Raw genomic sequence first — 26,985 nt, 5'->3', positions numbered from 1 at the left:
GAGGTGTTTGTTCCGCCCTGAAGCAAAGCCTGGAGGGACCAACAGGCAGCCGGCATGTTTGATGGACTACAGGGAAACATCTGTTCCCTCCTGGTATACTACCGCGGAGGGTGAAAACAACATGTAACAGTAATCAATCAATAAACTAAATTCTGTCCTCTTAGTCCAATTATTAACCTTGTAGACTTTGGTTATTCAATTGTTTTTTCTATCAACTTGTCACAGTGAATTATTTGTGATGAATGAGGATACCATTTTGAGTATGACATCCGATATGGTTTCTTTCTTTCTCAGACTGTACCGACAGTATGTTGCCTTAAGCACAGGTGCCATAGATATGCATCAACATGTTCCCAACTGTGATTCAGGTTCCCTCTGGGATGAGCTTGTATTCTGTGCAGCCTACTGGGATGTAAGTAGAAATCTGCAGTGTGCAGCTTGATTTATAGTTTTAAGGATTGGCCGAACACATATTCATGAAGTTATCTGGAAAACATCACTATAGCCATATTGATTGATTGATTGAAAACTTAACAGATTGCAGAATGGGTACAGTACAGTACAGCTCAATGCATACAATTGTTAAGGGGATGCAGAGTCAGACCAGAGAAAGACTTTCGTCTTGTTTACATCAGGGTCCCCCATTTTCAATTCATCATACCATGACATACACGACATACAGATAGACAGTACTGCTACATCTATACATTTATGACATACCAGATTTGCAGTACTGTTTGTGATACAAAAATAGTCTAGAAAAGAGAGTATATACATTTGACGTAGAAACTGTACATTGGAGGAGGTTGGGTAGGACATAGAACATTTACTTTGCTATGATGCTATCCATGTTACCTGTTATGAGTCATCACGGACGGTGCATTATGATGAGATGAACTTAGTAGTGCTACTGGCTGGCAAAGGAACCTCAAATGGGGTGGAAATAACTCCACCTTGTACTGCACACATGCAGAGACTATTGAAATGGAGCGATTTCCTTATTGACCACTAGAGGGCAGTATAGCCCGAGCTTCGACCAAATGTCTCACCGCAGACGCTCTTGTTGGTGAAAGAAGTATCTCTTTGGTCTGATACCAATATGTCTGCGCCGTGTTGGCGATGTGAAAAATAAACAAGCGTGTGTCACAGCATTCATGAAAGAAAGTCAACCATGGCTTTCCGCGTGTGCAACTGGATAATCAGAAAATCATCGACCCACGTCTCCAAAGTGTTGATCGTGAATTCTGCACGACATGAAAGCACGTCGCCGTTTCTCAGAAGGGGTCAGTTATTATTTTCACTATCAGCAGCTAGTTACCTACCTGTCCTCCTGATGACAGCTGAGATGTAGACCTGTTGTTTTATTGTATTGGCCTATTGTGATTCTCAAAACCGTGACATGATGCACCACGATCACGTTGTTCTTGATTGATTTTGTCAATTTGAAAATCTCATTGCATTGGTCCTGACTTTCAAAACCAACTAGTTACCACCACCTCCTGTGACAAAATGGCATCCAATGTAATCAAAAAAGTCAACCAACGAACTAGATTCCTGTACCGGATCTTAAACAAGAATACACCGAAGACTCTGGCAGGAGCACTCATTCAAGGGTACTACGACTATGCTTGCACCTCATGGTACCAAAGCACCTCAAAGGCGCTAAAAACAAGATTACAAACATCTCAAAACAAACTGGTCAGACTTCTACTTGACCTTACTCCTAGAACCCACCTCACCCCTGCCCACTTTGACAACCTAGGATGGCTTAGAGTAGACGACAGAGTACAGCAACTTGCAATGGGCCTGGTCTACAAGATACACTACACGACCAAGGTACCCATGTACATGTCAAAATACTTCCCAAAGGTCAGTGAATACCACGACCACAACACCAGAGGGAGCTCCACAAATCATGTTAAACCCAGATTCGGCTCAAACAAGGGACAAAACACATTTAGCAATTATGCCACATCAATGTGGAACGCCCTACCCAAAGCTGTAAAGGAATGTGAATCCCTACCCACATTCAAAACCGCTCTTAAAAAGCACCTACGGGAGGCTGCAATTCGAAACTGGCCACCGTAAATGTTCAACCCCCCCCCACCCCCTCCTAATGTACAGTCTCCTCCCCACCATATGTATATATTTTCTTCCCACCGTATGTATATTTCTCTCCCACCCACCCCCTCCTAATGTACAGTCTCCTCCCCATCATACATGTATATATTTTCTCCCCACCGTATGTATATTTCTCTCCCACCCACCCACCCCCTCCTAATGTACAGTCTCCTCCCCATCATATGTATATATTTTCTGTTAGGATCTCTGGGTAACAGTACTGTATATTTGCATATCGTATATGTCACAAATGTAACAGTACTACCAGTATGTCATGTATGTCTTGTATGTGTGCATGTTGCATTTCTACGTGTATGTATTTTGAAATCTTGCACTGTTTATGCTGTGTGTCCTGTGCATGTTGTGTGTGGCATTTTACGTGTATGTAATTATATTTTGAAGTCTTGCACTGTTTGTATTTCATGTTTTCATGTGACAATGATTAATGTAATAAATGCACATTGTCTATAAATAAAGTAAAGTAAAGTACTGTGTTTCTCCAGAGGGTGGTGCTGTCGCAGCCCGCAGCAGACACGGGGTCAGCTTCACTCCCGCCTGTTTCATTACATCGGACGCCTTCCTGAACAGACTGAGGGGCAGCAGAGCGGTGGAGGCAGATGACAGCTCGTGCTCAGCCTCCGTTCCCCACGACAGTGGTAATGAAACGACCGCCTCTTAACAGCCGTCTAGCTTGTGGCAGATTCATTCCTGGAAATAAATGTCTGTTAAGACACAGTAGTTTGGTATATAGAGCTTGTTAAAGGAACACGGCAACAACAACACTAATCTTCTTACTATCCTCTACTTTCATGCACTCTTCCTAATATACTAATTGATTGATTATATACTAACATATTATATATACTAACTAACATACATAATATATATACATAAATGTATATACATACATAATATACTAACATACACTCGACACTGCAGCACTCAAGTTTGAACACTTTGATGAACATTGTTACTCAGCTGATAGAGTTGTACCCTTCCTGCTGACTTGTCGTACAAAACTTGTAAGTCTCTTTGGATAAAAGCGTTCAGCTAAATTACTAAATGTAAATGTAATGTTGTGGGAAATGCACTTGTCTTTCTCCAGAGTCGGACAAGATGATACCAGTTTCCTCTTTGTGCGTTCAGTAGAAAGATATCCTAGGAAATTGGTATCTATCTTTTTGTCGGACTCTGGCAAAGACAGTAAGTAAGCGCAGCCATTTCCCATAATGTTGGCGTGTTCCTTTAACAATCTCTATATACCAAACTACTGCACATTTATGTCCAATAATGAATCTGCCGCAAGCCTGACAAAGTCACTTGTGTTTCCTCGTGTGTCTATTTTCGTATATACAACATTGACTCTTATCCCTAGTGATTCATATCATTTGCATGTCCTTTTTCGTCATTTCAGGTGAACAGTTGTCTCTGCTTGGGAAACACCCAGATGAGCCTGAGAACCCCAGGGTTTTAAAAGTGGCCATCGTCGGAGCCCCAAACGTAGGGAAGTCCACCTTGTCCAACCAGCTGCTCGGTAGAAAGGTACTTCACCTCGCAACGAACAATAAACACTATGCAACAACCATCAAATGCACACAGCACACACACCCACACGCACTCAAACAAACAACACACTGCAGCACCCACTCTCCACACTTTAGATCACACAAACACACTTTACACTTTATATTTATTGATAAAGGATTTGCACTACAACTCGTACACCTACTGTGAATTGTACCTAAATTGCACCTCGTCCCATTTCTGCCTTGCACTATATAGTATTGTATATTAGTACACTGCACAGTATTGTATATTGTATGGTAACTACGTCTATTCTGCATCGAACATTGTACATATGTCTAAACTGAACACTGTGACCTCATTTTTTTACTTCTAATTTTACTATGTTATTTTATTTCATACTTATCTTGTCTTGCACAGTCTCTGGAGCGTAACAGTAAGAAGCATTTTGTATAAAAGTATTCTGTACTTCTGTATGACAAATATTAAAGAAACTTGAAACTTGCTTAACGATGCATTGTGTGAGACTCAATAGAAAGGTACTTCACCTCGCTTAACGATGCATTGTGTGAGACTCAATAGAATGAGGACTGTATCTAACACAGTCCGGCTATGAGGACCTCATAGACTCGACCACTAAATTATGTGCTTATTCCAATGTAGTCAGGCACGTGCAGGGGGGGGGGGGGGGGGGGGGGGGCTTTGGGTGCCCAAACACTTAATCCCCTGATGACCAAAGTGCCCTTTTTTGACAAGGCTTTTAAATGTTTTATTTATTTATAAAAATAATTGTAAAGAGCAATGCCCATGGTCCTCATCAAGAATAATTTTAATGGAGGCGGCCGGGTAGCGCAGCGGACTAAGCGTCTGACTACCACCGCAGAGACAGTGGGATCGAATCCAAACGCCCCAAGCTTTCACTGCAAAAAAGCTTTTTTATTTTTTATTGTTTTTTTATTTAAGTAAATTAAAATAAATGTTTAACAGATGGCGCGTTGTCATAGTGGCGCTGCGCCCCTATACCCTCGTTTAGGGAAAGCCCTGGGAATTTCATAGAATAAATAAAACTGGTAAAAGAACATAAAAATTGGATTCGTGACACTGTATGATTCTTTGGATAACGGCATTATAGCACCGAAATGTATTGCCATCTCTCTTGTCTCAGGTGTTTGCTGCGTCCAAGAAAGTACATACTACGAGGTCACGGGCCCTGGGTGTTCTCACGGAAGACGACACACAGATAGTAAGTGCCGCTTCGCAGTCTCAAGGTACCTGAGCTTCTCCCCTCTACGGCCCCTAGTCTGTGGAAAGACCCGCCAGAGGAACGAAGGTTTTCTCAAATTAGTATCATCTCTTTAACCCTTTCACTGCCACACTACAGAAGGTTAACCCTTTACTATCACACTACCGACGGTTGCCGTCGGTAGTGTGATAGTAAAGGGTTAACCTTCTGTAGTGTGGCAGTGAAAGGGTTAACCTTCTGTATTGTCACAGTGAAAGGGTTAACCGTTTGGTAGTGTGTGGCAGTGAAAGGGTTAAAGGAACACGGCAACATTATGGGAAATAAGCTCACCGTCTTCTCCAGAGTCGGACGAGAAGATGGATACCAATTACAAAGCTACCGGTATCCGTCTGCAAGCTAGCATAGTTTAGCACAGTTGAACGGAAGCGGATATGAACCAGCTAGCCTAGCCGTTGGCCATAAACACCTGTCCTGGAGTTTTAAGCTAGGCTAGCTGGTCCGTATCCACTTCCATTCATTTGTGGTAAGCTAGGCTAGCTCGCAGCCGGATAGCTTTCTACTGAACGCACAGAGAAGAAATTGGTATCTATCTTCTTGTCTGACTCTGGAGAAGACAGTAAGTAAATTTTTTCCCATAATGTTTCCCGCATCTATTCTTTATGTTCTTTTCTATAATGTCTTCCATGTAACTCCAGTGTTTAACTATACTCTCTATGTAAAGTGCTTTGTAAATCAAATAAATACAGTTTATTATTATTATTATTATTATTATTATTATTATTGATAATTTCTCATATCTCTTCTAAAATATTATGAATAGAACCAAGCTCACTCCTGTTTCTCTGTGTGTTTAGATTCTACTAGACACTCCGGGATTCACCACTCCAGGAAAAGTCAAAAGGTGATTTCTTAGGTCATTGGTGTCATTGGAAATATAGGGAGCACTAGTTAGTTTTTCCAGCGAGGTTATAAATGAGGGAATCTACCAGTAAAGGCCTCTTGTCTCGTTCACAGACACCAGCTGGAGAAGTCCTTGCTGCTGGACCCCTGGACCGCAGTCAAGGAAGCAGACCTGAGTAAGATATCATCTCAACTGTTAGCAACTTACTGGGAAAACATGTTGCTACGGTTGTCTTTTTAACATTGTAAATGTTGTATTTGTTTTTCATGTTTTAGGTATGCTGCTCTCTTGGTTAGGGCTCACTTGAAAAAATATTATAATAATCGCAACAAGAGCTTATAAAGGGAATAATATTCCCTTTATAAGCTCTCGTTGGGATTTTTATTTATTTTTTAATATATTACGGTATATATGTGTTAATTCACAGTGGTGGTCATGGTGGACGTGTCGGACAAGTGGACATGTAACAAGCTGGACTTTGAGGTGCTCAAATGTCTCGCTCAGCACCCCGACGTCCCGGCAGTCCTGATCCTCAACAAGGTACTATTTCCCAGCACAATAGGCCACGCTGTACCATATGTACCATAATGTATTGTCTTCCAGCATTTCCTCACAAGGGTTGATTGTCACCATTTTAAAGGTAGACTCTGTAATGCCGTCAAACAGCGCGACCTCTAGGCAAAAGAGCCCCGCTTGGTATTGCACTTTGTTCACATGTTTTGTTTTGGTCTGATGTGAGGGTTGGAGTTGAGTGGGGATAAGGCGGGTGGGTTGCTATCGCAGGCCACACCTCAGGCTCTGTTGAGAGTGGTCTGGAGAAACTCACTACTGAACCCCAACCCACACCTCAGACCAAACACAAAGTAAACAATGAGATCGCTGTTTAACAGCATTACATATTCTACCTTTAACTCAATCCCCGCCAACAACGTTTATATACGTGTTTGGCCGACAATGTTGAACGCCAACCACGTATATATACGTTATTTGATTTATTCATTATTCATCCGGGGACCTCGGTGTTACCATAGGGAATGAGTCTGAGATCGCCAAAGTGCAATACCGGCCGCATCCAGCTAGACAGCGGTATCGAGCACCCTTTGACACCTTGTATCTTGGCCTCTGTAAAGGCCAAATGTTTCCGGTCTCACTTTTCCTTGTCGGGCGAATGGAGCGTTTCTCCCGGTTCCATTGAAGCGCGTCAAATATCCCGATCCATATGTTGTGGTGGGTTATGCTGTGGACCAAATGGACATCGGATGTACCAGATGGCGATCAAACAATTGGAATATTATTTTTGGAATACTCCCGATCACAGGTAAGGACTATCTGACGTAAATTTTTGCTTGATCGTGCAATGCTTTTATACCGATCGGGCTGATAAGAGTTTTTAGTGTTCAATACGAATGCCGTTACTGCCAATCAAATTATCAGAAACTACCCCCCCCCCCCCCCCCCTTCATGCATTCATGATGGAACATAATACGTATGATATAGATTTGATTTGGGAATAATAGCGTGTACAGGCAAGAAACGGCAACGTTTATAGTAGAATTGACATATAAGCCTATTACTCAGCCTTTCGGGAATTACCCCAGACCACGCTATAATGATACTTAGGGTGCTTTCACATATAGTTTTGGTGGACTCTGTGCGGTTCTGGTGGTGAAGTTGCAACATTGTTGCATTCATCATTTGGTTCGTCTGCATTCACACAGCAATTTGTCAGGGGCACCAAACTATCTGAACAATGTCACGCGGTCGAAAAGGACTCTCGTCTATTGGACACAATGGAGAGTGGAAATCCCTCCCCCTCAGGAAGTGAAATGCGCGTCAACACAAACTGCGTGAAGCGTGATAGTAGCAGAGGCGTGGCATTGATCCATCGTTCGATTATAACCCATTACCGCCATCCTCGCTAAACAACTTGTACACCTCGTTGTTTTTGTGAGTGCCCACAAGCAGCTGTTTTATTTGGTCTTCTGCCCATATGTCGATCAGGGCTTTCACTTTGCCCAAGTCTGTCCACTAGACATGTTTACACGGTGTGCTTGTTTTGCAGTAAATGCCGCGCACCGCGGTAATAATAATAATAATAAGCAGCTGTGTTTTTTTCTTCCTTCTACCCCAAGATGCACAGTTAGATAGATAGATAGATAGATAGATAGATAGATAGATAGATGCAGTGTGCTTGTTTTGCAGTAAATGCTGCGCGCCGCGGTAGTAATAATAATAATAATAAGCAGCAGTGTTTTTTTCTTCCTTCTACCCCAAGATGCACAGTTAGATATATAGATAGATAGATAGATAGATAGATAGATAGATAGATAGATAGATGGATGCAGTGTGCTTGTTTTGCAGTAAATGCCGCGGTAATAATAATAAGCATTGTTTTTTTCTTCCTTCTACCCCAATATGCATAGATAGATAGATAGATAGATAGATAGATAGATAGATAGATAGATAGATGCAGTGTGCTTGTTTTGCAGTGAATGCTGCGCCGCGGTAATAATAATAATATACCCAAGATGCATAGTTTATCAGGTGACTTCCTACGTTTGGGCCGCATTTGGTCCGATGAAGCGAACCGAGACCTATGTTTTTTGGCGGACCAGAGTTTGCGTGTTTGGTCCGCGGACCGAGTTCGACGCACATTCACACAAACCCAAAAAAGCGGACTATCGAATTCTGGTCCGATAGTCCGGACCAAACAGCTCTAGTGTGAAAGCAACCTTATATTCACCACGGTATAACACGGGAACGTATGGATGGAAACATTTATTATTTTTCACATATTGAACGATAGATATGTGATGTCAAATGGGCCATAGTATTGTATCCATAGCTATAATATAGAATAAAGCTCTAAAACAAGGTGACGCACTCCTATATTTTAAAGCGTGGCAGTGCTAGAACGGCGGTCAATGAGAATAATTTTACAAAGCCAAAACATGCTCTCAAAATGTCCACTAAATGACCCACTACAGTAATTTCTCAGTAGCTATTCCTCATTTTAATTAATTCATGTATTTATTCATGTATTTATTTGTTTGTATCTTTATTTTAATTAATTAATTAATTAGGAAACATTTCCACCAATTAATATGCCCTCTCCCTTACAATCTCTATATACAGGCATGAAGAATATCCCTTTATTTTCCTTGCCAGGTAACTTCTAGGTGGACTAGCTCAAGCAGGGTTGAAGTGTGCTAGGGTTGAAGCATGCTAAGGTTGAAGCGCACTAAGGTTGAAGTGTGCTAGGGTTGAAGCGCACTAGTGAGCTAGGGTTTAAGCACGCTAGGTTTGAAGCACGCTAGGGTTGAAGTGCACTAGGGTTGAAGTGCGCTAGGTTTTGAAGCACGCTAAGGTTGAAGCGCACTAGGGTTGAAGTGAGCTAGGGTTGAAGTGTGCTAGGGTTGAAGCACGCTAAGGTTGAAGTGCACTATGGTTGACGTATGCTAGGGTTGAAGCACACTAGGGTTGACGTGTGCTAGGGTTGAAGTGCGCTAGGTTTTGAAGCACGCTAAGGTTGAAGCGCACTAGGGTTAAAGCGCACTAGGGTTGACGTATGCTAGGGTTGAAGTGCACTAGGGTTGACGTATGCTAGGGTTGAAGCGCACTAGGGTTGACGTGTGCTAGGGTTGAAGCGCACTAGGGTTGAAGCGCACTAGGGTTGAAGCGCACTAGGGTTGACGTGTGCTAGGGTTGAAGTGCGCTGGGTTCCGCTGATCTTTCTCTGATCTTTTCCAAATCTCCTGTATATTAACAGGTCGACTTGCTGAAAAGCAAGAACAGGTTGCTGGATATCACAGAGCAGTTGACGGCCGGAGTGGTGAACGGGCGCAGGATGCAGGTCAGGCCTGTGATCAAACCTGCTGGCGCTGAAAAGACGGCGGTCAGGGACGAGGGACCTCTGGAGCTGCCTGGGGACACGGGGCCTGGGGGTGAAGCCCCTTCCGACCCGAGGAAGGAGCAGCTGAGGACGCTGAGGAACCAGCATGGCTGGCCTGGCTTCAAAGACGTCTTCATGCTCTCCTCGGTGGACAGCGAGGATGTGGAGACGCTCAAGGTACATGTTCCACTGTTGTTCACAAGATAAAAGGTACTAAGATAAAATACTATAGAATGCTAAGCTTACGAATGAAAGGTAATGAGTCCTATATTCACTACTATAGCATTTATTGTATAGTATTGTATATAGGACTCATTACCTTTCATTCGTAAGCTTAGCATTGTATAGTATTTTTATCTTAGTACCTTTTATCATGTCTATCTATTATCTATTCTATTATTCTATTATTATTTGTATTTTTTTGCACAATCAAGGCAGGCATGTCCACAACACTGGTAAATAAACTACCCTCCCACTCAGGGCATTTTGGGGTAGAACACATCCTAGCCTACTACAATAACCTAGGGGTCCGCAAAGACTATTTCAAACTAGAAATGGTAACAACAGCTGAGGTACACAAAAAACTGAGCGCCCTCCAACCTAACAAGGCCACTGGCCATGACAATATCCCCTCCAAATTCCTCAGAGACTCAGCAGCCGCCATCACCCCAGTCATCACACACATAATAAACCTCTCCATAAAACAGGGACACGTACCCAAAGACTTCAAAATTGCAAGAATAACCCCCCTGCACTCGTCCATCTCGAAAGTCATGGAAAAAATTGTCGAACTGGTCGAAAAGTACCTTGCGGAAAAAAAATTGAATCTACGAATTCCAATCTGGTTTCAGAACATCCCACTCCACTGACACATCTGCCTTCTCTATTTGAACGACCACATCAAACAAGAGGTGGACGCGGGCAAATACTGCGGCATGGTCATGCTGGACCTACAAAAGGCCTTCGACACTATCACTCCATTCTTTTATTTTTATTTTTTTTTTTGTCTTTTTCCCCCTCCATTTTCCTCCGATTTTCTCCCATCCCAATGTTAGTCGTATGCCAATTCCCAATCCCCTTCCTGGTCGCTGCGCACTTACCCCCCACAGTCAGATCATCTGGGAGAGTGGAGGCTATCACATGCTTCCTCCGACACACGTCCAGCCAATCAACCGCTTCTTTTCACTTGGCAGCGCGGATCCTCCCTGAGAGGGCGTAGCGTGTGGAAGGATCACACTATCCCACTCAGGTCCTATCCGCGCTTAGCAGGCGCCCCGACCGAACTGTAGGAGTCGCTGTTTACAACGACCCGGACCCACCCCGCCAGCTTCTCCCACCCTCTAATACAGCCAATTGTATTAGTGTGAACGGCCAGCCAAGCTGGTGACAACCCCGGAGCTGTGAGCTGGATTCGAACAGGCGAATCCAGCTCACAGCTCCGGGGTTGGTGACGAACGCAATCTCCGCTACGCCACCTAACCGCCACTATCACTCCATTCTGATTGACAAGCTAAAAGCAATTGTTGTTGATAGTCCATCAGTGAGCTGGATGCAATCCTACCTGGAGGGGAGAGAACAGGTAAACGGTACTCTATCCCCCCCCTCCCAGTGAGCTGTGGTGTTCCACAAGGAAGCATACTAGGACCGTTACTGTTCCTAATTTATGCAAATTACATGTCATCAGCTTGTGACTGCAACTTGTTCCTGTTCGCGGACGACTCAGCCCTGCTGGTCTCTGACAAGAACAAGTTACAGGTTGAAAAAACCCTCGGTACACAGATTAATCAGAAAATCAAGAGAGACCTAGAAAGATAGACAGTAATGCCCCTAGATTTCAGCTCAAGGATCGAAATCATTAAGATGAACATATTACCAAGGTTATTATACCATTATACCATTATTTCAGTCTTTACCTATATTAATACCACAAAAACAATTCAGGGATTGGGAATGGGATAGATAGATATCAAGATTCATTTGGGGGGGGGGGAAGACCAAGGATCAGATATGTGACTCTACAACTACCAAAGGAGAAAGGAGGAGTGGCAGTACCCAGTTTAGAAAGCTATTACTATGCAGCACAGCTTAGGACAGTAGCATGCTGGTGCAATGTGAATTATGAAGCCAAATGGAAAGATATAGAAACCAAAACAGAGGGATTCAAAGTGCAGGCACTAATAGGAGATAGGGAGCTGTTCAGAAGACAGGAACAACTACTAGACCCAATTACCAAATTCACTATAAACATATGGAACACAATAGTAAAGAAATACAAGCTAGAAAAAGAATCCAAGATACTGAGATGGATAACACACGACAACAAATTCAAACCAGGGATAGACGACCATGGGTTCAAAAGATGGGAACGGGGGGGGGGGGGGGGGATAACAGCAATATGTACAATGATAGAAGGAGGGGAGATGCAGACTCTACAAAAATTGAAAGAAAGATTCGGACTAGAGAATAGAGACCACTTTAGATATTTACAGATTAGAGATGACTATAACAAAGAAATAAAACAAGACAGAGACAAAGAACAGAATGGGGTAATTAAGATAATGGTAAAATCATATGAAGGAAGGAAGGGGAGGGTTATATCAGCACTATATCAGGCAATAATGGACAGTAAGGAAATTACAACCTTGTATATAAAAGAAAAGTGGGAGCAAGAATTAGAAATAGAGATAACAGAGGAGGAATGGTATAACACATGTAAGATACAACAATCAACCACAGGATCAAGGATATGGGGGGAGTTTGGGTGGGAAAACATAATTAGATTCTTTATAACACCAGAAATACAGGGCAATTACATGCCAACACAAAAGCCATGTTGGAGAAAATGTGGGCAAGAAGTAGCGAACCACACACATATTCTGGGAATGTCAGAAAATAAGAAACTATTGGGAAGAGATAGGAGAGATAATAAATGAAATAGTAGGATATGAAATACCCCAGACAGGTCTAGTACTATACCTAGGGAACTTGTCACAGAAAGACATTCAGGGAGAAGACAAATATTTGATTAACAGTTTGAGTGCCAGCCATTTAACATTTAATGCCAGCACCCACTTCAATGATAGCGTTCTGAACGCATATTCTCTCTCCTAAATTATGGCTATGTGTCTAATCTGCCTGTCGTTTATCAATTACTTGTTTGCAGTCAACATAGTCGAAACAGGTTGTTTTTTTATCGGTTCATTTTCGTTTTATAGCATTTTGAAAAGCCCTCGTTTTCAAAGAAAATATATGGATTCCGTGATAAACGGCATTTACTGGAATATTCTAGCATACACAAAAACGTTGTAATTTTTCGGCCTATTTATGAATAGTTTTCAAATAAACGCTAGATTATCGATAGTATATGTGTACTTATGCATGCTTTAGAGGCGGGCTGAAAGATCGATTCTCTCATTTCCTCATCAGGAATCACCGCGCACACACACGCATAGGGCAAAAGCTTATATCTCAGTGAAAACAGGTCTGATTATCCTAAGACTGGTAAAATAAATTCCTTACCTGAGATCAGATGTTATCCAAAAAGATTATTCCAATTCCTGATCGCCATTCCAAATATCGATCACGCTTATTGATTACAGTGTTGGTACTGTAAATACATAATCGTCGCTGTTCTGATGGCCGGCGATCACTTGGTCTCTTCAGATGCCTCGACGGAAAAGTAAAATGAGGAAACTGACCACTCCCCCTGCGTCAATCTAAAGTAATGGGGTGCAGTTACACAGGGAGAGATGATGGGGGCGGTATCTTCCCAATTGAGCTCAGAGAGACTCTGCAGCACTAACCCGAGGCTCGATTGATGAAATATGAATTCAAATCGCCAATAAAAAAAAGGCAAACGGGGGGCACTCAAAGGTCGGCATGAACTAACGACAAAAAGCGTCCGTGGCAGGGGAGGAAATTAGGCCACTTTACTCGCCAAATGCGAGTATTTTTTACGTTTGGCGAGTGATTCATGAAGAGCACTCGCCAGTCTGGCGAGTACTAGTAATTACAAAACAAAACAAAAAAATCATTCTGCAATCTGCTGATTCGCTCACTGGCACAAGCCGAAATCTGACTCTCCCCTTGATTCCTCCCATTTGCGCATCATAATAATCCGACCATAACCAATGAACATCATCGTTGTACAGATGCGCTCTAAGCTCCTCCAATGAACACTCGTTTTCTAGAAGATGTCGCGCATCTAGGGGAAGTGGACAGATCACTGCGCGCAGACCTACAAACTCCTGTCACCGGCTTGACAACGTAGACACACTTAGACAAAAACACACTGTGGATGAAAATAATTGCATGTAGAGTCGTCGCTTTCGGATATCAGTGCGGTCTGACATGGGGACGAACAACAGCACACAACGTTCTCCTTCGAGTCGGATGAGAATGACAAGTGGACGTGAGGCTAACCAGCATTAGCCGGCTAGCTACCTAGCATCAAGCTACCATAACGCGCATTCAACATAGTGGACTATACTGAGCGGCTTTGCTTAAATGCAGCCGAGTGACATTTTATTATTACCGGGTTTTCCCCCATATCACCACTCGCCCATATGCCCTTCACAACGGTGATGTTGTCATACACTTGGCATTCAGAATACACCTGCTGAACCCCTAGCGTTGTCAACTTGTCATGAGATTCGGTTCCAATGTATTGTCATCATACAGCACAAGTACAGTACAACCAGAATACGTTTGGTATCCAACCAGATTGCAAATGTAACAAGTCAAGTTAAAGTTGTTTTATTTAGCTATTACATTACAGTGAAATGCTTGGTTCTTTCACTGCCCAGCCCAGTCCAACCTAGACCAGCCCAAACCAGTCCAACGGTTCCAACCTAGACCAGCCCAACCCAGTCCAACCCAACCCAGTCCAACCTAGACCAGCCCAACCCAGTCCAACCTAGACCAGCCCAACCCAGTCCAACCTAGACCAGTCCAACCCAACCTAGACTAGCCCAACCCAACCTAGACTAGCCCAACCCAGTCCAACCTAGACCAGCCCAGTCCAGCCCAGCATCTTTCACTGCCTAGTTCAGCCCAACCCAGCCCAGCATCTTTCACTGCCTAGTTCAGCCCAACCCAGCCCAGCATCTTTCACTGCCTAGTTCAGCCCAACCCAGTCCAGCCCAGCATCTTTCACAGCCCAGTTCAGCCCAACCCAGTCCAGCCCAGCATCTTTCACTGCCTAGTTCAGCCCAACCCAGTCCAGCCCAGCATCTTTCACGGCCCAGTTCAGCCCAACCCAGTCCAGCCCAGCATCTTTCACGGCCCAGTTCAGCCCAACCCAGTCCAGAATAGTTCCCTCTTTCATGTTAATATGTGATATCCTAATATTTTGAAGAGTAGAGACAGTGTGATTAATACATGTTGTATGCTAATATTGTGGAGAGTAGAGACACTTAATGTTTTATGCTAATAAATATTTTAAAGAGTAGAGACACGGTGTGATTATTATTACTATGATTGAAAATCAATTTAGACGAAGACATACAAAGAAGTAATTATCACAATTAGCGATTTATTTTTGGCTGGTAAAAAAATCTGTTTGGCTGGTAAAAAAAATCATCTACTCGCCAGTTGGCTGGTAAGCCAAAAAGTTAGTTTCCTCCCCTGGTCCGTGGCATCCAATGTGTTAAGATACTATTAGTAGCAGCCAAGAAAGCATTGACTAAACTGTGGTACAGGGTAGAAGCACCGACGAAGGAACAATGGACAGAGATAATAGAGGGGATACAGGAAATGGAGAGAATCATACATATGCTGAGGCTGCAAGAGGAGACATTTTAGTCAAAATGGGAAAAGTGGGAGGAATATAGGAAGAAAAGGAACGACATCACAGAAGAATGAAAAGGAAACAAGAAAATAAATGGAAATGTGATTAAACAATGTAAATATATCAAGGGGCGCCCCAGTGGCGAACCACATAACGCGCTGAGTCGTGGCACGGCCGACCCGGGTTCGATTCCCAAACCCGTCGTTATTTGTCGAATGTCTTCCCCCCAATCTGTCTCCCGTTTCACCTCTCTCTCTCTCTCTACCGGTTCTGCCCAGTAGAATAAAGCGATAAACGCAAAAAAAAAGAATCGTAAAAAAAATATAATAATAATTAAATATAGAATGGACCGTGGACCCTTTTTTCTCATTTTTGTCTATTTGTTTTTTGTTTTTATTTCTTTTTGATATTATGTCTTTATAGTTTTGTATGTTGAAGTGTATTGTCTATGTTGTTTCAAAACTGGAAAAAATTAATTCATAAAAAAAAGAAAAAACCCTCACCTCGGAACTTGGCAGAATCTGCACCTGGCTCGCTGATAACAAACTATCATTACCTGGGTAAAACAGAGTCCATTCTCTTCGGTTAAAAAAACAAACTCGGCAAGACCAGCGGGTGACAATATTGTCACAAGGAAAGATGAAATTACATACCTAGGTTCCATACTAGAGGCAAATCCTTCCTGTGACAAAATGACATCCAATATAATAATAAAAAAGTCAACCAACAAACTAGATTCTTGTACCGGATCTCCTCTCTGGTAAACAAGAATACCCTGAAGACTCTGGCAGGAGCACTCATTCAAGGGTACTATGACTATGCTTGCACCTCATGGTACCAAAGCACCTCAAAGGCGCTAAAAACAAAATTACAAACATCACAAAACAAACTGGTCAGACTACTGCTTGACCTTACTACTAGAACCCACCTCACCCCTGCCCACTTTGACAACCTAGGATGGCTTAGAGTAGATGCAACTTGCAATGGGCCTGGTCTACAAGATACCCTACACCACTAAGGTACCCATGTACATGTCAAAATACTTCCTGAAGGTCAGTGAATACCACGATCACAACACCTGAGGGAGCTCCACAAATCATGTTAAACCCAGATTCGGCTCAAACAAGGGACTAAACACGTTTCGCAATTATGCCACAACAATGTGGAACGCCCTACCCACAGCTGTAAAGGAATGTGAATCACTACCCACCTTCAAAACATCTCTAAAAGAGCACCTACGGGAGACTGCAATTCGAAACTGGCCCCTGTAAATGTCCAAACCCAACCCCCTCCAATGTACAGTTTCCCCGCCTACCCAACCCCCACCCCACCCCACCCACCCAACCTCCTCCAATGTACAGTTTCCCCCCCACCTACCCAACCTCCTCCAATGTACAGTTTCTTCCCCCTCAAATGTATATACTCTCTTTTTAGACTATTTTTGTACTCAAACTACTGTATATTTGTAGATCTGGTATGTCATAAATGTCTAGATGTAGCAGTACTGTCTATCTGTATGTCATATATGTTATGGTCTGCATCCCCTTAACAATTGTGTGTATTGAGCTGTACTGTATCGTACCCATTCTGCAATCTGTTAATAAAATGTTCAATCACTCAATCAAAACCTTCATTTCACTACATGTCTCGTGTATGTATGTGAATAAATGTCTTGAAATCTTGAAACTAGTTGACTGTAATACGTTTCTAAAAACATTTCTGACCATTCTGTACATAATGTACATTTTTGCTACACTTTTTTTTTACATAATTGAATAGGTATTCTGAAATAACATGTTTACCCATCTTTGAATTGCATTTTCTTGACAAGGGAGAGGTATTTCGCTTAATCCTCTCTGTTCTCCCAGAGGTACCTGGTGGGTGGAGCCAAGCCTGGTCCCTGGCTGTACCACAGTGATGTCCTGACTGACCAGAGTCCTGAGGAGATCTGCAACAACATGGTTAGAGAGAAGCTTCTGGAATATCTGCCCGCGGAAGTGCCTTACACAATGACACAGGTAGGGTCGCTCTTTTGTTCAAAGTTCTAACAATCGTTAAAGGAACATGCCCATTTTTGGGGAAATTCGCTTATTTGCCATCTACCCTGGAGTTAGACAAGCAGATACATACCCTTTTCTTCTCTGTGCGTGCATTAGGCTTGACCCGAGTGCTCAACACAGCAGAGGCGGGAACTGTGCAAGTTCCTCCAAACTAATCAAATCGTATATTAGGCACAAAACTACAGGAGCTTATTCATCATTACAAATCAAAAGGATGTCCGTCTTTGTGACATACCTTTGCCTTCGTAATTGTGTGCCTGTCGGTAGCTCTGTCTCTCACCCTGAATTTAATTAATTCTCTTTTACTTTGGATTAGTTCTAACTTGATTTGGGGGGAGGGGACAGTCTCAGACACGGGTAACTCTTCAGGATATACAGTATATTCAGACAGATGTGCTTGTGTGGGCCAGTTACATTAGCCAGCTTACTGTACATTACTTAGAATAGTATAGAAATACTTTAATCATCCCGAAGGAAATTTGGCACTACAAATCGCTCACAGTAAACATTTAGGTAGACAAAATGTTACGTACCCCCGTGGGGAGACGCAACACAAGGCCACAGACAGGGTAGGTGAGGGTGCAGTGACACAAAACGCCAGAGACAAATTGCAAAATAATAATATTTATTTCACAAGTAAGGATCAGCAACACAGAGAGCAAAGAGGACCTACCAGTGAGCACCAAATCAAATATCAAAAGGAAACAAAAACCCACCCCCCCCTTTACAGGCACGGACGCCCCAAAGTACAGGTGGTGGTGCTCACTCTAAAGCTGGCGTCTTTAACAGTAGGTCGCCTACGTGATGCAGAATGTAGACCCAGGGTATCTTCCTGCCCTCAATGTCCCTGTGTGCGAAACAAAAGGTTAGCAACAAGAAAAACAATCACCATAAACTGGGTGACGAGTTAATTAACAAATACACAATACAGGTTATGGGTAACAGAAAAATATACAACAGGCAGGATCACATAAGGTACAATACTATGATAAATGGCTAAACCACCAGAGCCTTGACCAGCTCACACAATCGTTAGCTCAACAGAGCTGTAACTGGCTCATGTAACAAACATGAGCCCCACAGAGCTTTAACTAGCTCACAAATACGAGCCCAACAGAGCTTTAACTGGCTCATGTAACAAACATGAGCCCAAACACAAATCAAATGAGAGCCCTAACACAACACCACCAGATAGTTACCAACATACACCGACCGGGCTCTGGCTAACATTGCATACACAGGGATATATGAAGGGATGTGGAGGTCAATTAGTCTGATGAGCCTCAGCTGCTGCTGCTGCTGCTGCTGCTTTGGAGTGGGATGGTGATTGACCCTGAGAGATAGATAGGTTACACAGGAGGGAGACAAAAAAAAAACAATACAACCTGCCTACATACATAACACATATATATATATAATACCCCATACAATATAATAATACATGCATACATAATGATATAAGGACACCGTCCGTAACACAAAACAAGAATAAAATAATAATAATAAAATTAAATTAAATACGGTCCAGGATTCACATTTCCTATATAATGTATGTACATTCTAATATAAATATACAGTAAAAAATACAGCGATCTACATTAAGTGTACAGTAAGTGTAATATTGACAATGTTGTTTTAAAAGTAGAAGTCCAGGAAGATGGTACTGTCACTCTGTGCTCAGTGATACAGTGAGGCACAGAGATGCATTGTAATGTCTGATGGCCTGTCGGAATGAAGGACTTCCTGTGCCGTTCAGTGCTACATTTTGGGAGTGTTAGTCTAGCACTGAACATGCTCCTCCTGTCAGCCAAGTCTGTATAGTGGGTGGGAGGGGTTGTCTCTGATGGCATGGAGCTTAGCAAGGATCCTCCTCTCCGCCACCACCGCTAGAGAGTCCAGCTCCACCCCAACCACGTTACTGGCCTTCCTGACCAGCTTATCCAGCCTGTTTGCATCCCCCGCTCTCAGTTCGCTGCCCCAGCAGGTCACAGCGTCCGCCACCACCAACTTCACTGTTAGTGTATCAAACCCACTCTCAGGACTGGATCACACTACATGTTCCTCTGGTAATTTCCTAACTCTGGAAGACTGCTTTTAGATGTTGTGGTCTGGACTCATGGAATAAACTACAAAGCACTTTAAATATTGACTCTCTGGTGACACTGGGACATCTTAATGATTTTGAATGTAATTGTTTTAGTCAATGCTAATATTTGTGTCTTAGTCTTACTGTCTGGTTTATCTTTGTTTTTGTTATTTCGTTGTTGTTGTGGTCCACCATCAATAATCTCCAAGGATCTAAATAAAGTTTGAATGAATGAACAAACGGCTACATATTTCCCGCTCCAAATCTGACCTGTACTTACTGTCCATTCCCAACTATGACTGTCTCTCTCTCTCACTGGTCATATCAGTTATTCCAGATGTTAACGGGGCTTCATGAAGAGATACGGTGTCTACTGTTAACGTCTTCTCTTTGTAACGTCTTTGTCATTCCAGTCCATTGACCTCTGGCAAGAAAGGGACAACGGGGAGCTGGATATAGCTGTGAAACTGTATGTGAAGAAAGAAGCTCATATGGTGAGTCTACTCGCATCTCCATGACACGTTTTACATTAATTTGTCACTTTTGTTTATTTGTTTATATTGTTATTTGCACTTACAAACATACATTCTGGAATAAAAGAAGTAAAAGAAGAACAGTTAAAATGTGCAGGAAAGGTCAAAAAGCCCAAGGGCTTATAAGCAATCCCCCCCCCCTCTTAAACCTATATAGAATAACTACACAGAACCCCCCCCCCCTCCCCCCACACACATTATGCGCAAACACACATGGAAAAAAGACTACTCACAAATACACAAGGATACTAAAGGCTACAGGATCTGTAAGTTCTTTTTTTAAGCTTGCTTTTAAATGTATTTAAAGTGGAACATGTTTCTGTTAGATTTTTTATATCATTCCACATCACTGCACCTTGATAGACAAATGATTCATTTGTCACTTTCTTGTTGTTGTATTATGGTGAACCTGAGCTTGGACCGAGTATCACCTTACATGGAGGGGACCTAGTCAGGGTGAGATCTAGAGGAGGAGCCACAGGAACGTACTGTTGGTAGGCAATGTGGCAATAATAGATATAGTAGTTCATCCAAGGTGTCTCTGTCGGGCCCGTGTCCTGCTATTAGTTTATTTATTAGTTTATTTGGAAGGGACAGCATGTATTAATGGACAATACATATAATGCACTGTAAATACACAGGATTTAGCAAGGGGTGCACATTTTCATCCTCAGTCCCCAAACATAAAACAAATAAAATACAAAAACAGAGCAATATAAAAACATGTTAAAACAAAAGAACAATCATTTACAAATACATGGCTACAAAGCTAAAAGGACCAAGACCATAAAGGTCCTATATATGGTCACATGCTTGGTGTTCTAGAAAAAAAAATTCACTTTGAGTTTAAAAGTAGTAAAAGTTGGACATTCTGGAATGGTGGTAGGTAAACTGTTCCACAACATACTTCCTGCACTGACGAGACATTCTGACCCAAAGTCTGCGCTGCACCTCGCAATCCTCTAGAGGTCGACCGAGTCCTGTGACCACGATCACACTTCTTTTTAATGAATTCTCCCAGGGGAGGAGGACAGAGTCCGTGTAATGTCTTGTAAATCATACAGTGAGATTTCTGACTACCACACTCCTGTTGTACCGTCATTTGGAGAGAGTACATTTGCAGTACATGTGTGTGCGCGCTTCCTCCTTGGATCTATTTGAAAAGCTCACTTTTCTGTCCCTGGTTCCCAGCTGTATATTATGTACCGGCGGCGGCGCTACACTTTGCTTGCTTCCTATCACAGTTGGGCAAATGAAACATAGACTGAAGTTAACTTTAGATCTCCCTGGTGACGGTCATTTTATTTGACTTACGCAGAAGCATTTTATACGTTGTCAAACACTTATCCCGAAGTTGTTGAAATGGTCCAACTTCTCCGTCCGTTTACTGGGCGCTGCCATGACAAATCGAATGCGACTTGGAGTGAAAATAACTAATTCTACGTTCTAATCAAGATGTCAGTCCCCAGGAAAATAAAAATGTACATCAAATATTTATTTATTATTTGCCCTCATAGCTTAAGTTTCCACCCCTCCCCCCTCCTCCCCCATCAATAACATTGTGTAAAAAAAATTGCAGCCTCTCTAAACCCTTCATATTTGATGTGTGAATGTGATGTGAAAGGACATCAACAGCAACAACACAGTGTTCCCTGAATAAAGAGCTCTCAGGAACAGTGACTCAGCCCTGTGGCCGAGGCCTCCCGCTCGATGGATCAATAAAGAGCTCTCAGGAACAGTGACTCAGCCCTGTGGCCGAGGCCTCCCGCTCGATGGATTGGTTGCAACAAGAAATTTAAACTTGGTGGGATTGAAAATGACGATGTATTTAGGACCCTATGAAATCCATTTACCTATTCCTATTTTAACTCTTTATTATTATTATTATTATTATTATTATTATTATTATTATTATTATTATTATTATTATTATTATTATTATTATTATTATTATTATTATTATTATTATTTTCTTTTTATATTTATTTCCTTGGATTTGGATGTTTCCATTTTTGTATAATCACAATATTAATTTATTTATAAATTCTCACTATTTCCCCCCAAAACCACATTTAAAGGTGCTATAGATCAGTGGTTCCCAAAGTCGGGGTCGCGACCCAAAGGTGGGCCGCGAGCAGCCACGGGTGGGCCGCGAGATGATTAAAAAAAAAAAAAAAAAAAAAAAATGAACTTAGAAGCAGGCCAGGACAGTGTTTCTAGTTGTATTCTAAAATTCTATTCTATTGTATTCTAAAATGTGACTATATGGTTTTATATTAACTTAATAAATAAACAAAAACGAAAAATCTACTTATTTCAACGAACATTTCAAACTAAATAACAGATTAAGCACATAAAACGCTGCAAACAACCGAAGCAACAATAGTATTTTAATGAGGCTATTATTATTATCATTATTATTTTGCAACAAGTTAGCCCTCTCATAAATAGCACATATAAATGAATAACTAACTTGAACTAACTTAATAGGATTGAAGTGATATTTGGCTTAAAAAATCGGTCGCCTGGCAAAAAAAAAGCCTGACGATGTGCATTGGGCTGCGGCTCTGACGCCTTATTTTCTGGGTCCTGGCCTGAAAAGTTTGGGAACCCCTGCTATAGATGACATTTGTACATAGAGTAATAATAATACATCCACAGAGCTTTTATAAAGGTGTGGAATAAAATATTGCTTTTCCTCCCAAAACATTATTGATTAATGAATTTATCATCTAAGTGTTTTTTTGTTTACATGTTGCATGCATGTGTCCCCTCCCTACTTCCCATTTCCCCCACGTGGAAGGCACCTGATTGGATAAATGACATGCTGGCGCTCTAGTGGCTGAATGTTATTTATAGCACCTTTTAAATGCTACGTGTGTCGCAACTCCACTTTAAAACGTAGACTCCTTGTTTCCACCACAACACGGAAACGGTACAGATGGTGGTGTGTTTTGTCTTCTCCCTGTAGAAGATGGTCAGATGGTGGTACAGATGGTGGTGTGTCTTGTCTTCTCCCTGTAGAAGATGGTCAGATGGTGGTACAGATGGTGGTGTGTTTTGTCTTCTCCCTGTAGAAGATGGTCAGATGGTGGTACAGATGGTGGTGTGTTTTGTCTTCTCCCTGTAGAAGATGGTCAGAGGGTGGTACAGATGGTGGTGTGTTTTGTCTTCTCCCTGTAGAAGATGGTCAGAGGGTGGTACAGATGGTGGTGTGTTTTGTCTTCTCCCTGTAGAAGATGGTCAGAGGGTGGTACAGATGGTGGTGTGTTTTGTCTTCTCCCTGTAGAAGATGGTCAGATGGTGGTACAGATGGTGGTGTGTCTTGTCTTCTCCCTGTAGAAGATGGTCAGAGGGTGGTACAGATGTTAGGGTGTTTTGTCTTCTCCCTGTAGAAGATGGTCAGATGGTGGTACAGATGTTGGTGTGTATTGTCTTCTCCCTGTAGAAGATGGTCAGAGGGTGGTACAGATGGTGGTGTGTTTTGTCTTCTCCCTGTAGAAGATGGTCAGAGGGTGGTGTGTCTTGTCTTCTCCCTGTAGAAGATGGTCAGAGGGTGGTACAGATGTTAGGGTGTTTTGTCTTCTCCCTGTAGAAGATGGTCAGATGGTGGTACAGATGGTGGTGTGTCTTGTCTTCTCCCTGTAGAAGATGGTCAGAGGGTGGTACAGATGTTAGGGTGTTTTGTCTTCTCCCTGTAGAAGATGGTCAGATGGTGGTACAGATGGTGGTGTGTCTTGTCTTCTCCCTGTAGAAGATGGTCAGAGGGTGGTACAGATGTTAGGGTGTTTTGTCTTCTCCCTGTAGAAGATGGTCAGATGGTGGTACAGATGTTAGGGTGTTTTGTCTTCTCCCTGTAGAAGATGGTCAGATGGTGGTACAGATGGTGGTGTGTCTTGTCTTCTCCCTGTAGAAGATGGTCAGATGGTGGTACAGATGGTGGTGTGTCTTGTCTTCTCCCTGTAGAAGATGGTCAGAGGGTGGTACAGATGTTGGTGTGTTTTGTCTTCTCCCTGTAGAAGATGGTCAGATGGTGGTACAGATGGTGGTGTGTCTTGTCTTTTCCCTGTAGAAGATGGTGATTGGCACCGCTGGTCAGACGGTGGCTCGGATGGCTGGCGAGGCGGGAGAAGACCTGAGCAGGGTGTTTCTGAGGGACGTGAGACTGAAGCTCACCGTCAAGATGAAGAACTGAAGGACACAGAGAACACGGAGGACACAGAGGCACCGATGACTTCTTTTACCCTTTCACTGTGACAATACAGAAGGTTAACCCTTTCACTGCCACACGGCAAATGGTTAACCCTTTCACAACCACACTACAGATGGTTAACCGTCTGTAGTGTGGTAGTGAAAGGGGTAAAGCCTGGAAAGGTGGAAACAGATACTGTGGGACAATTCTGGAGGGGAAAAAGGATGGGAGACGTAGCTCACGTAGTAGCGCAGCCGGACATGGCACTATGAACAAGGGGGTTATGAATAATAAAATAATCATATCATCATATTCATATTACTGTATTTTAACGGTATATTTCTTTAATTTGACAGTGTTTTTCTTTTCTTTTCGGTTTTTCTTTTTGATGTGTATGTTTTTGGTAACAAAATTGTCACAGTGAGACTCAGAAATAGTCCATAATACTGCTGCAATATGCAATTATTCTATGTATAATTAGATGTATACGAATGCAGTATATAACTTCCCAGCCCTCCGGCCATCCTTACTTATTTCTGCAGTGGACTGACTGCAGGTGGAACCGTGTTTCTCACAGAACGGTGGAACAAGTGGACAAGACGCACGATGAGACTGATCAGGGCCGGTTCTTGCCATATGCGCACTATGCGGTTGCATAGGGCCCCTGAAGCCACCATGGGGCCCCCTAAGCTGCCATTTTAGCCTCTTTTTTTTATTAAATCTTTTTTATTTAAATGACCAGCCTCTTTTCCTCTTAACACTTTCAGTGCCGGCCATTAACATGGTTAAATGCCAGCACCCACTTCAATGATAGCGTTGTGAACGCATAATCTCTGTCTTAAATTATGGCTATGTGTCTGCCCGTCGCTTATCAATGACTTGTTTGCAGTCAACATTGTCGAAACGGATTGTTTTTTAATCGCTTCATTTCCGTTTTATAGCATTTTGAAAAGCCCTCGTTTTCAAGGAAAATATAAAGATTCCGTGATAAACGACATTTACTGGAATATTCTGGATACACAAAAACGTTGTAATTTTTCGGCCTATTTATGAATCATTTTCAAATAAACGCTAGATTATCGATAGTATATGTGTACTTATGCACGCTATAGAAGCGGGCTGAACTATCGATTATCTCATTTCCTGATCGCTCGCACAGCCACACACACACACACACACATGGGGCACACGCTGATATATAGGTCAAAACAGATCCGATTACCCCAAGACTGGTAAAATAAATTCCTTACCTTAGATCAGATGTTATCCAAAAAGATTATTCCAATTCCTGAACGCCATTCCAAATATCGATCACGCTTATTGATTACAGTGTTGGGTACTGTAAATACATAATCCACGCTGTTCTGATGGCCGGTGATCACTTGGTCTCTTCAGTTGGCTTGACGGAAAAGTAAAATGAGGAAACTGCCCCCCCCCCCCCCCCCCCCCCTTCGTCAGTCTAAAGTAATGGGGTGCAGTTACACAGGGAGAGACGATAGGGGGCGGTATTTTCCCAATTGAGCTCAGAGAGTCTGCAACACTAGCGTGAGGCTCGATTGATGAAATATGAATTCAAATCGCCAATAAAAAAAATTACGACAAACAAACGCTATATAGCGTTGGCGGGCACTCAAAAGTCGGCATGAACTAACGACAAAAACCGTGGCTGGCATTCAAAGTGTTAAAATGCACCAGATTGATGCATTTAAATGGTAAATGCATGCCCACCTTAGAGGGTTTGGAATCCCCCCACCATAGTTTCACAAAATAGGGGCCCCCAAACAACATTTTGCATAGGGCCCCCAAAAATCTAGAAACGGCCCTGAGACTGATAGACAATAGACATGTCCTTCTAGCAGACGGAGAGACCTGAGGGGGGACGTGTCTGTCCTAGTGTCATGGCTCTGGTCCGTCCATAGCAACAGAGCACCTGTCCAACTGGTCCCCGGTTACTAAGAAAGGTCCATTTCAAGATCAAGAGCATCATATTCTTACATAAGAACTGCTGTGAATTGTTTGTTTTTCTTAATTTTCATGCAGGTGAAAATGACCTGCAACCTGCCCACTCTTTTCTGTTCTTTTTCTTTAACAGAAATGTACTGTATAAGATTTTCTCATTAATATATTCTATAATGCCAGCAGCACACATTTGTGAGTTTTCAAGCTTCATTCACTGTGAAATCTATGAAGACTCTGGTCTGTTATACGTTAAAAGCAACGCAGAGTGGGGACAACCTTTTTAATATGGCAATAGAATGCAGCTCAAATTGGCTAATAATGTATAAATATAGCAGTAGAACGTAGTTTAGTTTAGTTTATTTATTTATCACATTATTTAAAAACAGTGCTAGGAGGGAACGAAACCCAAAGGGCTTGTACAAAGTTCCACTCCCGTCCCATCAATGTCCATAATTGTATATGAACGAAATACATGTAAACATGGTCAAGAAAAGAAACTCAAAACAAGATCAGGGACATAAGGCAAACGCTATAACGATATCATGTTCAAAACACAGCAACAAGAGCCAATAAGAAAATAAAGTACAAGAAGGCAAAGGAGAGGAGAATAACATATATATAATTAAGAAAAAGAACAAAAGAACCAGCCATATAGGTAACACTGTTACACAGGACTTAATAATTTG

General features: G+C 42.3%; 1 protein-coding gene across 1 annotated transcript; it reads left to right on the top strand.

Moving 5' to 3' along the window:
• Positions 1-1,097: 1,097 nt before the first annotated feature.
• Positions 1,098-25,075, top strand: eral1 (Era-like 12S mitochondrial rRNA chaperone 1). Its single transcript, XM_084320045.1, has 11 exons — positions 1,098-1,283; positions 2,625-2,777; positions 3,536-3,663; positions 4,811-4,888; positions 5,743-5,789; positions 5,903-5,964; positions 6,217-6,329; positions 9,559-9,858; positions 17,338-17,487; positions 20,029-20,109; positions 24,221-25,075. The coding sequence occupies exons 1-11, from the start codon at positions 1,172-1,174 to the stop codon at positions 24,341-24,343; spliced, it is 1,347 nt and encodes a 448-aa protein (XP_084176171.1). The 5' UTR covers positions 1,098-1,171; the 3' UTR covers positions 24,344-25,075.
• Positions 25,076-26,985: the final 1,910 nt, after the last annotated feature.

The sequence above is a fragment of the Notolepis coatsorum genome, assembly GCF_963971535.1.
Source record: "Notolepis coatsorum genome assembly, chromosome: 8".
NCBI lineage: Eukaryota > Metazoa > Chordata > Actinopteri > Aulopiformes > Paralepididae > Notolepis > Notolepis coatsorum.
This window is presented reverse-complemented; position numbering and strand designations above follow the sequence as displayed.